At 42.2% G+C, this 13,484-nt stretch overlaps 1 protein-coding gene across 1 annotated transcript in view; it reads right to left on the minus strand.

Moving 5' to 3' along the window:
* nudt14 (nudix (nucleoside diphosphate linked moiety X)-type motif 14) overlaps positions 1-12,879 on the minus strand; it is a 31,281-nt gene extending 18,402 nt beyond the window's left edge. The window contains exon 1 of the mRNA XM_080452626.1: positions 12,730-12,879. Within this exon, the coding sequence (XP_080308752.1) occupies positions 12,730-12,810 (81 nt within the window). The 5' untranslated portion in view covers positions 12,811-12,879. The remainder of the gene's footprint in view (positions 1-12,729) is intronic.
* Positions 12,880-13,484: the final 605 nt, after the last annotated feature.

Consider the following 13,484-nt stretch of genomic DNA (forward strand, 5'->3'; position numbering starts at 1 on the left):
AAAGAGCCAATGCATTTAAAAAATATATTTATATAAATTATTTTAAGCCTAGAATTTTAAGCCACCTATTATGAATCATGACCATAAAACATTTGATTCTGTGAAAAAAAATGATATAATATACTATATTTAACTCTTTGACTGCCAGAGTATTTTCATAAAGTACTCCCCCAGTGCCAGCAATTTTCGTGTTTTTTTATTTTTATATTTTGAATTTTTCTCATGAAAATAATTTAAGGGCACATAATATAAAGACCCAGCACAAGTCCGCCACTAGAGAGCAGCACATGACTGCTTGATCAGGTCGTTGGGACTCTCTCACCCTTCTTGATAGATTAGACAGGGAAAAACATGAAAACGGATGTGACGTCCTCCCAGATTGTTTTGATCGCCAAAATTACGTTGTGATACACGACGGCGATGACTGATCGTCACCCAGACCATAGATTATAGAAGAGAAACTGTCCGTTTGTCCGTCATACCGTGTGAAAGACCGTTTAATTACCTATTTTGGACGAAAATGACTGGGGAAAAGAATCAAAAACCGGAAATGGAATCCAGGTCATGAAACCGGATGCAGATGTCCGTGAAGTAAGTGGAACTCGAGAATAACATTGAATATTAAGCAGCATAGCGCAATCAGAGATTAAACAATGAACGCGCGTCCAGCGCGTCGAACGCGTCGACGGCCAACTGGACAAAGTAGCACTTGACGCGTTATCGCGTCGTCCGCAGTCAAAGAGTTAATAAATACCCTTTGTTTTATGGTTTTCAATATTTTTTTTCACAGAATCAAATGTTTTATGGTCATTTCACCCTGGTTGGCTTGATTCTAGGCTTAAAATAATTGATATAAATATTTTTGGAAATCTCTATGTGAAAAATGCATTGGCTTTTTTGGGGTGGAACCAGAAAATGTCCGCCACTGCTATGCCCTATATTATCGGCCTTCCGATATTATCGGCTGATATTAGCTTAAAAATGTAAATGTAATTAGTTTTTTAGTTTTTTGAAGTTACAAGAGTTCTTACTGTATGGTGTGTGATATGAAATGTGAGTCATAATTCCAGTAATCCTTAATCATATTCCATCAAAGGCTTTTGCAGAGAAATGAGACAGACTCCAGTCACTTTCAAATTAGAGCACTGCAGAGGGCAGGTGTGTGTGTCTGTGTCCAGCTGACACGCTCGTTGACGCTCGTTAATGTTATAGGCATCAAAGCAATTATGCTTCTGCACTGTCAAATAGGCCATAATCTAATCTAAGATTAGTGGGACTCTTTCAAATGACCACCAGTGAGGACTCACTTGATTGAAAACCTGACAACATCACTGTTTTATATTAGATTTATTAGATGTTATATTGATATTATAGCTATTTTATTTTATTAGATATGTGGTGTTGTTACCTGACAATTAGTTTGACTTTTGGTGAAGAAGCCCGCATATATTGGTATCGGTTGATATAGTTGGACAATGTCGGTATATCGAATATCGGTAAAAAAGTCAATATCGAACATCCCTAGGTATAAGTAACACAGTGTCTCCGCCATATGTGGGTCTGGCGGCTGCCAATTATAGCAGAGACAGCACAATACTTTGCCAGCCTTTTTGCCTCTTTTTGGGCATCCCAAGTTGTTGAAACCCTCTAACAACCAGTCTGTGGGTATGTCCTAGGTTGCAAAATATAAAAACAAATAGTCTGCACCTATAGGCCAGAGATGGTATGTAGAAGTGGTTGCTATTTAATGACCTTGGTCATAAAAGCTTCCTCTAGGCTAGGGTCAAAGGTGCAGGCTATCTCTAGTACAGACACTTCTCTGGAGTCTTCATCAACATCTGGTGTATTAGCCGTCAAAGATGTCTGGGTTATCACAGAGATGAAGGATGGGACGGACACGGGGACACACACACACACACACACACACACACACACACACACACACACACACACACACACACACACACACACACACACACACACACACACACACACACACACACACACACACACACACACACACACACACACACACACACACACACAACTGTGCAAATCACACGCCATCATCTCCCCCCAGGACAACGGTACCACACCCTTCTCAGTTCTTCTTCTCATTAGATAGCTACTGCGAATCCATGCAAGCAAACGATAAATCACTTGTGACTCAATCATTGATTTTCATTGCGTGACTTGCGCGCTCATATCACAGAGCTGTAGGTTATTTCAATAAATCTTTCAAAAACAAATAAGGATAAATGGTTTTGGTTATTACATCAGCTTAAAGCCTGGGGAAACACAACCTGCACCTTCCTTTGATAATCAAAGTAGACTTGAGGACCTCCTCAAAAGCAACAAATGACCATGCAGAATTATCTTCAGGGATCTTCAGGCAGTGGCAACAGGACGTTCTGGGAAGAGGCACCTCTAGATGGAAGTTCAGAAAGAGTGGCATTTCCTTGAGTACGCTTCATAATCTAATCCTGAGGCTGTGATAGCTTAACCAAGTCAGGCAAACTCTCTGACAGCAAATTACTTCTGCATGTGCATAAGATCATGTTTGATGTAGCTTGTGTCGTCCTTAGGGATGCACATTTTATATAATCTTAAAGTCGACTTTCACTCCGGTAATTGGGAAGGATATGTCCACTAGACGCCATCTGTTGGAAAATATGGAATAGCGTTTCACGTTTTCCCCCTTTCCTATCTCTCGAGTGTCCTGAAAAGTCCAATATTAAAGGTCATTACACACCGGCGATTATGCGAATATACGCACAATTCGGACTATTTTCGCTCCGTGGAAGCTTGCATTGACTTTATAAGGTTTTAAAAGAAAACGTATTATTCGCATGAAAAAATCGCCCCGGTGTGTAAGGAGCTTTAGACTACAAAGAAAACATGCATAATCACAACAGTCTGAGCGATTAAATATGGCACTTATTCACCCACAAATCTCCTACTCAATGATGCACACTCTGGTGGCTTAATTCAGTGGTTCTCAAACTTTTTTATTCAAAGGAAACCCCTGTTTGTCATTAGGCCACAGAACCCCATAACTCAGAGAGTATACAAATGGAACCATTTGTTTCCTAGCTATCAATAATTTTACTGGGGACTCCCTGGAACCCCTTCAAGGACACCTGGGGGTTCCCAGACCCCACTTTAATAACCAATGGTTATCAAACCAATTCAAGTGAATTTCCCCTACAGCAATGGTAATGCTAACAGTTTAGTTTCATGCGTAAAAAAGACATGTTCATCGTCACTGACGTAAATCGGAACCATTTCTTCACAAGCATCCCTAGTTGGTCCACTACTTCTGTTCCTCGTAGCACCATTTCTTTCTCCAGTGGCGTAACAGCTGGTGTGCTGAAGAAGAGGTTGAGCAGGGCGGGTGCTTTGGGTGTAGGGGGGCTCCGAGCGTGACACAATAAGCTCTTTGAGAGTCCAGATAGCGAGAAACATCAAACGAGAAGGGAGGCTTGCACCGGTTTCCAAGACAAATAGGCCAGGGGTCTTCAACGTTTTTCAGGGACCAAGGACCCCTTAGCTGTGAGAGAGATGAAGCAGGGACCCCAACTACATATTGTAATAAAATTGTGTTGCAGATTGAACTTTTTCATAGATTTCATTGATAGCTTTATAGACTTGTTTGACAGCACTATCAATGTGTAGCGTTGTGTTAGAGTCATGTTAATGCGTATTTTCAGACAGTTAACCACTTAAACCCTCAATACTAATCTTTTTTCCCCTTACACCAAACCTCTTTGCCGAAAATAGACGATCTACACACTCACAGTAGATCTTTTATTTTTGGCTAAGGTTCTCCTCAGAATAGGGATGGGTTCAAGTGGCTAATGTAAAAAAAACATTATCCTGTCACATCAAGATTTGGCAGCCCCCCTGTAGTAACTCTGAGGACCTCCTAGGGGTCCCGGACCACCTGTTGAAGACCGCTGAAATAGGCTATAGGTCCACTGAGTTCCCTGTCCGACACAGCTGCCATGCGCTCTGCCTGGCGCAATAGCATCATGGGCTATGTTACAAAGGGGCTGTCACCTTACTTACTAGGGATATGTACTGTAAGGACAGGACTGGGATGCATTGCCTCATCGTTTCCCCCCCCTATTGCACAACAGGATGTCCAATGTCCAAAATGGATATAGGACATCTGCACACAACAAACAACTTTCAGGTATGGGTTACACTCAATGTTTATTAATGAAGATGACAGACTCTTTTCAACAATCACATCAGATGGCATTCTGGCACAACCTGTTTGGAGCCCCTTGTGCACACGCGCGCGCGCGCGCACGCGCGCACGCACGCACGCACGCACGCACACACACACACACACACACACACACACACACACACACACACACACACACACACACACACACACACACACACACACACACACACACACACACACACACACACACACACACACACACACACACACACACACACACACACACACACACACACACACACACACACACACACACACACACACACACACACACACACACACACACAGGTTCCCCTCATTACTAGGGCCACTTGCTGGGGGGGGTAGCCCTCTGGAGACAGAGAGAATCACAGGCTGACATGGATTACGACAGAGAGATTAGTCCATGGGGACAGAGAGAGAGAGAGAGAGAGAGGGAGAGAAGCTGGGACAAGCTACACAGTACCTTGAAATTAATGTGGTAAACTAATGTGGTCCCTCTGGCTTTGCCTGCTCAAAATGACAGCCTCTTGTGTGAATGGGTATTGTAGAGCCTGTGGGATGTGAGGTCTTGATCTTTTAGGTCCTTAAAGTCTAATAACCATCATACACGCATGCACTCACGCACTATGAACCTGACAGGTGCAGGGGGAAAACAATCATCTGCCCTGCTGCGAGATACAATGGCAGTCTTTAATTCCCACCATGTGCTCTTCAATTTCCCTGGATTTAGGATCAGCTGGTCTCCTGTCCAACCTAACAGACGGAAGCAAGGGAGCCACGTGAACCAACTTTAGTCAGGAAACTTTACATTTTATGGTAAAATGGGGGAGATTGGCCCTGCTTGTAAAACTTAACGTGAATATTCTATAATGGCATAGTCAGAGGCTTAAAAGGCTTATTATTTTATGGTCCTAGATTTTGGTCATAGCAGGGCTTTTATGCTCGTTTGAGCATGCATGTGCTAAACATCAGATAGTATTTCCAGCTAAGATATGAATGCATTTCGTTTTCTTGTTTTTCTAAACGCTATACTGATTAGGCCTACTCTTAAGTGTCCACTTCAAATTATTATTTCCCCCCCCCTTTTCTACCAATGAAGTTGTTATGCCAATTCCCAATTTCCCCCACACAAGTGTAGTCCCCGTCACTACTAGCCCCTACAGGTCATGTGGAAGGTTGCACTAAGTTGCGTCCCCTCTGATACACATGAAGTCACCAGTCACTTCTTTACACCTGACACTTAGGAATTTCACCAGCATGTGGAGAAACGCGCTATCACACCTAGTTCTTCTCCCTGCTGAACAGGCACACAGACCAACCTGTATGAGTCACTAATGCAGAGACAGTGATCGTCCTCCCCGCCTGGCTTCCCCACCTTGAACACGACCAGGACTTTGGACTGCCTGGAAAAACCAAGTGCTCTGAATTTGGACAGACGTTGCTGTGGGGTATAGGAACGCAACAGTTGCATGACTGATGGCCAAGCTGTATATAAAAAAAGAAGGACAATGGCTGTAACCAACACCTAAAAACTATTATTTGAATTGGTATGATGAATAAATATAATGTAATTAGTAACCAAACAAGCAACCAGTGGTTCAATGTAAGATTAGTGGGATTTAAGTCAATGAGGGACAATCACCTGCTTTGTAGACAGGGTGGGCAATGAGAGGAAACAAAAAGCTCCCAAAATACAAATGAATAAGAGCTCCTCTTAGGGGGGGTGACTGTGTGAGAGATTGACAGTGGCGTCTAAAAGGTGCAGATGTGCCACCTCTCCTCCGAACTGAAAAGCCTTTGTGAGAGGGGTGTCCCAGAGCGTCTCTCCCCAACTCCAGAGGAGACACCACGATGGGATGAAAGGGAGGACAGAGGGAGAGAGTCCACCGTCCATTCTTTTGTTGTCCATCTGCTGTCTTTAGCTGTTCCGCCTCCCTCTCTTGACAAGCTTAGCAGTGCCTCCCCCACTCACAGGTGTAATGACCATCACCACACATACAATTCCTCACTTTTCAGCAGGGGCACTCAAGCCCCACACTCCCATGACCTGAACCTACTTTTAATTAGTACAGCAACAAGAGCTCAGTGAAGCAGTGGCTTGATAGCACACTTGTGACTGAAAAGCAATTATATCCATCTGCATTTTGTTCCCATCTGTAGCCTAAATGTCACAATGTGCACACACACAACCCACAAACTGCTGAGTGCTGAACCACATACATTTTTCATGTGCTTGCACGATTGTACCTTGTTAAGAAAAAATACATTGTGCTAAAAAAGTACATCATTCAAGATCCCAACTCCCCAGTAGCTTGTTCTGATTGCCAAAGGACACCATCCAATCCCTAGGATAGTAGTGATTGGATGATAGTGAGGAGTAGGATCGTTACTAGTTCAAAATGCACCACAAGACCTACTTGTCATTTTATTATACACCTAGATTCTTAGAATAAAAGAACATTAACATACCTACACACACCCACAGTCCCACACCCACACACACCATGGACTGTCCCCTAGGATTTTCCCTGAAATTACTTGTCAGTACATGGTTGCACCTTTAGGACAGAGAAATATCAACATGATTCAAGAATATAAATTTGACATGCTCTCTGACTAAGTCGCTTCGAGTTGTAATAAGGCCTAATGCGTGTATCAGGCATTACCTGCCAAAATTATACTCACTGTTATAATATATATAATACACTGTCTAAGTCAGACAAAGTGTATTTCTTTTGTTGTATCAGGTTTTGTGATGTGGTCCTCCTGAGAGAAGAGAACAGTTGTGTGTGCCGATGCATGCAAAAGCACCACCAGTCATCAGTGAGCAATATACTGTACCTGAGTGTACAGTATATTTTATTTACACTATCCCACGTTCATCACATAGTGTATGGGTAGATAAGAGTAAACTTATTTTGTTCTGGTTCATCGGACATTGTAGCAGCAATAACAGTAATAATAAGGTGAACTTATATACAGCCACAGGGACACCACAGACCACACAATATTATCTGCCATCAGTCTGCAGCTTATCTAAATCAGATTTAAACACATTTTATACTGTTGTAGGATGGTGTCGCACAGATAAAATAGACAATCTACAAGCTCATAGTGTGTAGCGGTGTGTTGTGAGCTTGTTGGATTTACCTATGACATGCTCTAAATAGGGAAGGCAGGTTAAAGTGGTTAAATACGATATTATGTTTTGTATTTAAAAAGTAGAAAATAGGCTAAACATGTCATCAACTCCAAAAATAACAGGAGGTGAGCCATTTGGTAACTGCTTGATTTTAGAAGGTCCTACAAAGAGCACAGCAAACCCCAAGCATGGGTCACCGGGCTCAACATACGCTCACTTCATGCATGCACAGCCACACAGGAGAAGGGTCAGAGGTCGTCATTGACCGCACCAACCACCTGTCTGTCAATAGACCATCAGGGCCAATGAAGCCACACTCAGCCTTTTAGACCTTGCAGATGTAACGGGAGAACCCTGGACAAGATCTCCCTGAACAAGTTAAGCACACACAAACATGGTTGGTGTGTTACACTGTACCTGCACAAACAGCAGTGGTGGAAGACAAACTTAATTACCGGTACTTAAAGCAGCACTATGTACGTTTTTCTATATCTTTCCATAAATGTATAGACTCAGGGGGGGTCTCTGCTAGGGGCTTTACTGTTTTACTATGTATAGGGAAGACAATGAGTTGCATCTGGTCATTCGAGCTCTAGTGTTGCAGAGTTAAAAAACGTCAAACACGCACAAGAAAATTGCCTATTTATTTTTTTTATTTATGTTTTACCTGGGGACCGCCCGCCCCTTACATTCTGTGTCATTCACACACTGTGTGCGCGGCGAAAATAGCAGACCTACAAGCTCACAACACGTATTGTAGATCTGCTAATAATTGTAGCACTGCCCCTTCCTGCTTGCGATTGGCTGAATTCAGGAAAGGGGCCGCCCCTTCGTACTCAATCACGCGGGTCACACCAAGGCAGAACTGCCAATCAAAGCGCCGACTGGCCAATCACAGCGCGTCCTCGCCGGACACGCTTGCTTCAGGCAGATGTAAACAGTGTGGCGTTGAGTGAAAATTTGTCTTTGGGAACTTTTGCAAACTATTGAAAACAAAGAATCAACAGTGGAGTGACGTCCATATCATGAAGATGCAGTAGCCTACAGTACATTGACAATCTTCAATGGTAAGACGACTGACACGTTATTATTATAATGGCAGTGTGTGTATAATGGGTAACATGAATCTACCATTATAAAACGATGCCTTGCATGGTCAATTTCAAGTCCACACAAGTGTAATCAGGGAGGGTAAACAGCCATGCTGAAACATTGTGTGTAAGACGTTTGCGTGTCAAAGTGTCTTGCGTCGGGCACAAGACACGGGTCCATTTGGTTACATTTGTAAACTCTCAGAGTTAAATTAAAGGGGGTGTAACAAGTGTAGTATTGAAAAATGGAAATTAATTAAGTGCAATTGAGTGCATTAAATGCACCTCAAAATTGTACTTAAGTAGAGTACTTGATTAAATGTACTTAGTTACTTTCCACCCCTGGCCCTGACAAACTGTAGAGAGATTCTAAGCTTGCCTCTTGCCCTCTCTGGGACCAACCTATATGAAACGTACATACATACACATATACAGTATATACTGTACTAGCTCTTATCCAACACATCCCACATACACACATTTTACACTCTAAGCATTTCTGTGGCTGCTGTTTGAAGCTGTTAATTTTCAAACAATTTCAATATTCTCATACTTAATTTTTATATTTTAATCATGGCACAGCCACGCACATGTGCACATGGAGCTGCTTTCAATATGCTCCCATGTTGATCTGCCACTGGCTGCTAATGCGTGTTTTGGCTGGTGTAGTGAGGGAGTGACAATCTGGGGTTGTTGTCCCCTTTGGACAGCGATCCTTTTTTTTTTTTTTTTTACAAAATTACTATTGATGGACAAGTGGCCAGTTGACAGTAGGCTCTTCTCTAAACGAACATACTGTAGCAATATTTAGAATCTTAACTACTTCACACAAGTACATAGTTGACGTTTCCTGGTTTTACACAAGGCCATGTAAAGAAGGAAAGGACATAAATGTGACTTTCTTCTTCCAGAAATTCCAGCTGGCAGATTCGAATCACTGGCAAGCAAACTGACTCCAACTTTGGTGGAATGCTTTGAAGCCAATGAGATCAGGCTGGAAGTGTATGACTAAACACTATCTTTGAACGAAATGATTGCAACCTTTGTAAAATAATCGGTTCAGGAAAATAAGACATTTCATTTGTATTCTGATGCATACATTTTCGATGTGCACAGTGCACACTATATCATTTTATTGAGATATCTAAAGAGCACAGAGCAAGTGTCTGACTGTGCAAGTACAGGCTGTCACTGCGAGACTGTCAATTAGTGACAACTTGTCAACCATTTCTTTATTAATAGAGAGTCGGGCCACTACGCAGCCCTCACACCTACGATGCCACGCCGATCAGACTGATATGCCCATATATGGAGATCTCTGAATCTGTCAGTCCTTGTCCCTTTTATGCCCATAAATGGGGATCCCTGATGTCATCAGTATATGCCCATATATGGGCAATCCCCCTTTTGTGCCCATATATGGAACTGACTGATTTGTTTGCACCTGATGCCATGATGACACATTGAGGTTAGAAAACACACTCCATATTTGGGCGTAGCTGCATTGGGAACTCCTTATATGGTTATGGCTGAGTCATGGTGACATGAGCGTGACATCAGAGGTCAGTCGGCAGGCCGGCCCTCCCTTAAGCCAATTTTAATATACGGTAGGATATAGAGTGCAATCATATATGATGTGTCTTCTATTATTTTTCTGAACCGATTATCTGACAAAGGTTGCAATGATTAAGAAATATTGTTAATACACACAGCTCTCATCGACTTGCCTCGTGTCAATGACTCTAGCCATGGCATAGAACATGTCCGCCTTTGTTTTTAAACAGGAAAGATTCCAATGCAGGTTTGCGTTTTGTCGATGAAAGTGGCTCATGAGGAGCAACTTACCAGTATATATATTTACCCTCAATGTCAAAGCAAAGAGCCTTGATTTGATTTATTGGATATTTAATTTAGAAGAGTATTCAGATATTCACTTGGAAAATGTGCAGAATATCAGAACAGAAGCTTGACAAAAAGATTTTCGGGACAGCCCCACTTCTCTGCCTATTGACCTGGTTACTTTCACATCCCAGTTCAACAAAGACTGTACCAAAAATGTAATGGAAGACCAACCCCCCCAATGTCATAAGCACACACACACACACACACACACACACACACACACACAGGTTTTATTATCCTCTCCTGTCTCCTTGGGTTGTCATTGTTTGGTGCAGCAGGGCAGTGCGATCATCACTCCACCACACTTGCTCCCTTGGGTCTCCCTGCTCACTGTGCAGTGTACCAGGGTCTTGTTTCACCTATACTGGGTCACCAAATACTTGAGCCCTCTACAGTCCATCCACATTGCCAGCAATTTCATCAATCACAATGTTGATTCATTTTCTATGCATTTTGTTTATATACAGGACTATGTGTAGCATCTGCCCGTTTTCTGTCCTCATAGCCATTATGGGTGGAACAACCAGCACTCGAAGAAGAATGACATTATTGTAACACACAGTCAGGAAATAAGGTCATCCTGGATTTTCTGCATTTGTTCAGGTCACCCGGTTTCTGTCACCGCTGCAACGTGTTCAGTAGTATTATTTTACACTTTAGCGTAATCTCTCTCAAATTAAAAACTGGAGGACACAAGCAGGTTTAGGCTCATGCACAATTGGAAAATTGCAGTGTGTCCCTTCTGAGGAGATTATGGGGATGAGCAATGTGGTGTGTGTGTTTACGGCTGTACATGATGACTCAGTGATGTGACTGCAGGACTAGGCAGACATCTCAAGAAGAAGGTGACTTCTCTCTAAGCGACAAGTACAGAATCTCTCTTGGATTCTGAAACTAACCATTTTTACACACACACACGCGCGCGCGCGCACACACACACACACACACACACACACACACTATCTCCAAAGCAGCTTACAATGTTTGCAGCACTAGAGCACTTACATTCAATGTCCTCCACACTGGAAATATATATATTGTCTTTATGGTCATATACATCATAGAGTTATGGTATACATCCTATGCCTACCAATAGCATTTGCTGTAAAGGTCTGTCTCTAAAGAGGAAAGATTGAAGGGAATTTTAGATAGATAGACCTTTGCTGTCTTGATTCCACAGGGGAAATTCAGTTGTCAATGGCAGTAAGAAACACAGGGCAGATATGGAAAGAATATGATACAGCTAAAGTGTAGCAACACAATACTAATAATAATGATGAAGAAGATACAAAATGGGTCAGATAGCAACACAGTGGGACAAGGAAAGGACTGGAGTACCTGACACCAGGTATAGTATAGAAAAACTTGCTTGGCCCTCAACACTTGGACTATGTATGTATGTATATGTATGTATGTATGTATGTATGTGTGTGTGTATGTATGTATTATTGCTGCTGTTGTTTTAAGAAAATAGAGCATATTGTTTGCATAGTGTACAAATGACCAAAAATAAAAACCTGCGAAGTGAAAGTGAATGTATGTACAGTAATATACAGTACATGTACATTAGTCACTGGAACTGACTTTATTTGTAGATCAGGGTTGAAATAAAGTCACAGAATGCCTTGCCAGTTGCCACAGTACTAAAGTGAACTGGAATTTTGACTCCTTCTCTCCAGAAGTCAGCGACCTGCCTAATTTCAGCTGAAAAACGCCTTGCTTGGGTTAGCTGACCTAATGTAAAGCATGTGGTCTTGGTGAATGATGCTGGTGGAGCACAAACCTAACAGGCTACTAGTCACTGTGCTAACATAAATCTGTCTCGTATCCGCCGGAGGCTTCATTTTAAAGTATTACTTTTGGTGATAATCGGGACAACCGTTGTGAAAACATCACAAAGCCTAGGCATTTATGCAGTGCACCTAAATGCGACGAATGCAGCTGTGCCATCATCAGCGTCCCTGCTTTAAGGTTAACTGGTCCTGCTAGCAAGATGCTAAATGAATGGGAGGGGGTTGGGCTGTGTGATACATTGATATTGGTTACCTATCGAATTAAGTGACTCCGATGGCTTCTTGTTTTAACAGACAGGATTAAACACTGAGGATTGCATTTCATGTCAAAACAAGGCAAAAAAAAAAGGGAGGTCGGTTTCTTAAAGCAGTTGATCTAAATGGCAAATATTTCAATATCCCCACACAGAGGCGGTCACCGCAGGATGAATCGATGAACCACAAACACCAACACAGCGACCTCTGGGGGCACAGTATTCGATAGGTCATCAATTCCGGTGTATGAAACGTGTACCCGCAATCTGACCACTGATGATAAAGCTAGTGATGTATTATTGGACTCACCTGGTTATAGTGCACCCTGAACGGTGCCAGATAATTAGAGTTGGTGCATGGCCCGACTTCAATGTTATTAATCTGTTCCATACTAGCAGGCTTGGCGGCCCAATGCTGCTTCTCCCGTTACACTGAAAAGACCACTCTCCTGGTTAGCTGCACAACTGCAAGCGCAGTGAAGGAATTTCTACGGAAGCTCTTAAGGGTCATCGCTTTTCAACGATAAAATTCATTTATACGATAATGTAGTTGGACTGTTCAAACTAACTTTGCACGCTAACATGCGCACGGGGCTGCTTCAGTCTTTTAGAACAAAACAAAAAAACATACCGCAAGACAAACACGTTTTATTTGTTATTTGTTTCACAAAGAGCAATGTGCTTTCTTCATCACTGCTCGTAAATAACTGATTATGTGATGCACTTCACTTCGTGCTGTACTAACTCCAGAAGCCTAATAAGCCACAATCAACTCTTAGATCCTATTTTTTATATTATCTGGAATCTAGAGTTGCAATACCAACCATTGACAGCCCATTCATCCAAACAGAAAAAAAAGTCCTATCTGATTGTATTAAACTACATTAAACTCACCAACATTACAGCTGTATGGAAAGCTTGAATTATCCTCTTTCTATCTGCTTTAAAGGTAGGTAGGGTAAAGTGATATTCTTTTGTTAAAATAAGTTAAATAGCTTTATATTCTGATAGTACTCATTGCTATAGAGTGTTTGTTCAGTTACAGGAGTCTCCATCTCTCCAGCT

This window comes from Gymnoscopelus braueri, assembly GCF_963280865.1.
Source record: "Gymnoscopelus braueri genome assembly, chromosome: 16".
Classification (NCBI taxonomy): domain Eukaryota; kingdom Metazoa; phylum Chordata; class Actinopteri; order Myctophiformes; family Myctophidae; genus Gymnoscopelus; species Gymnoscopelus braueri.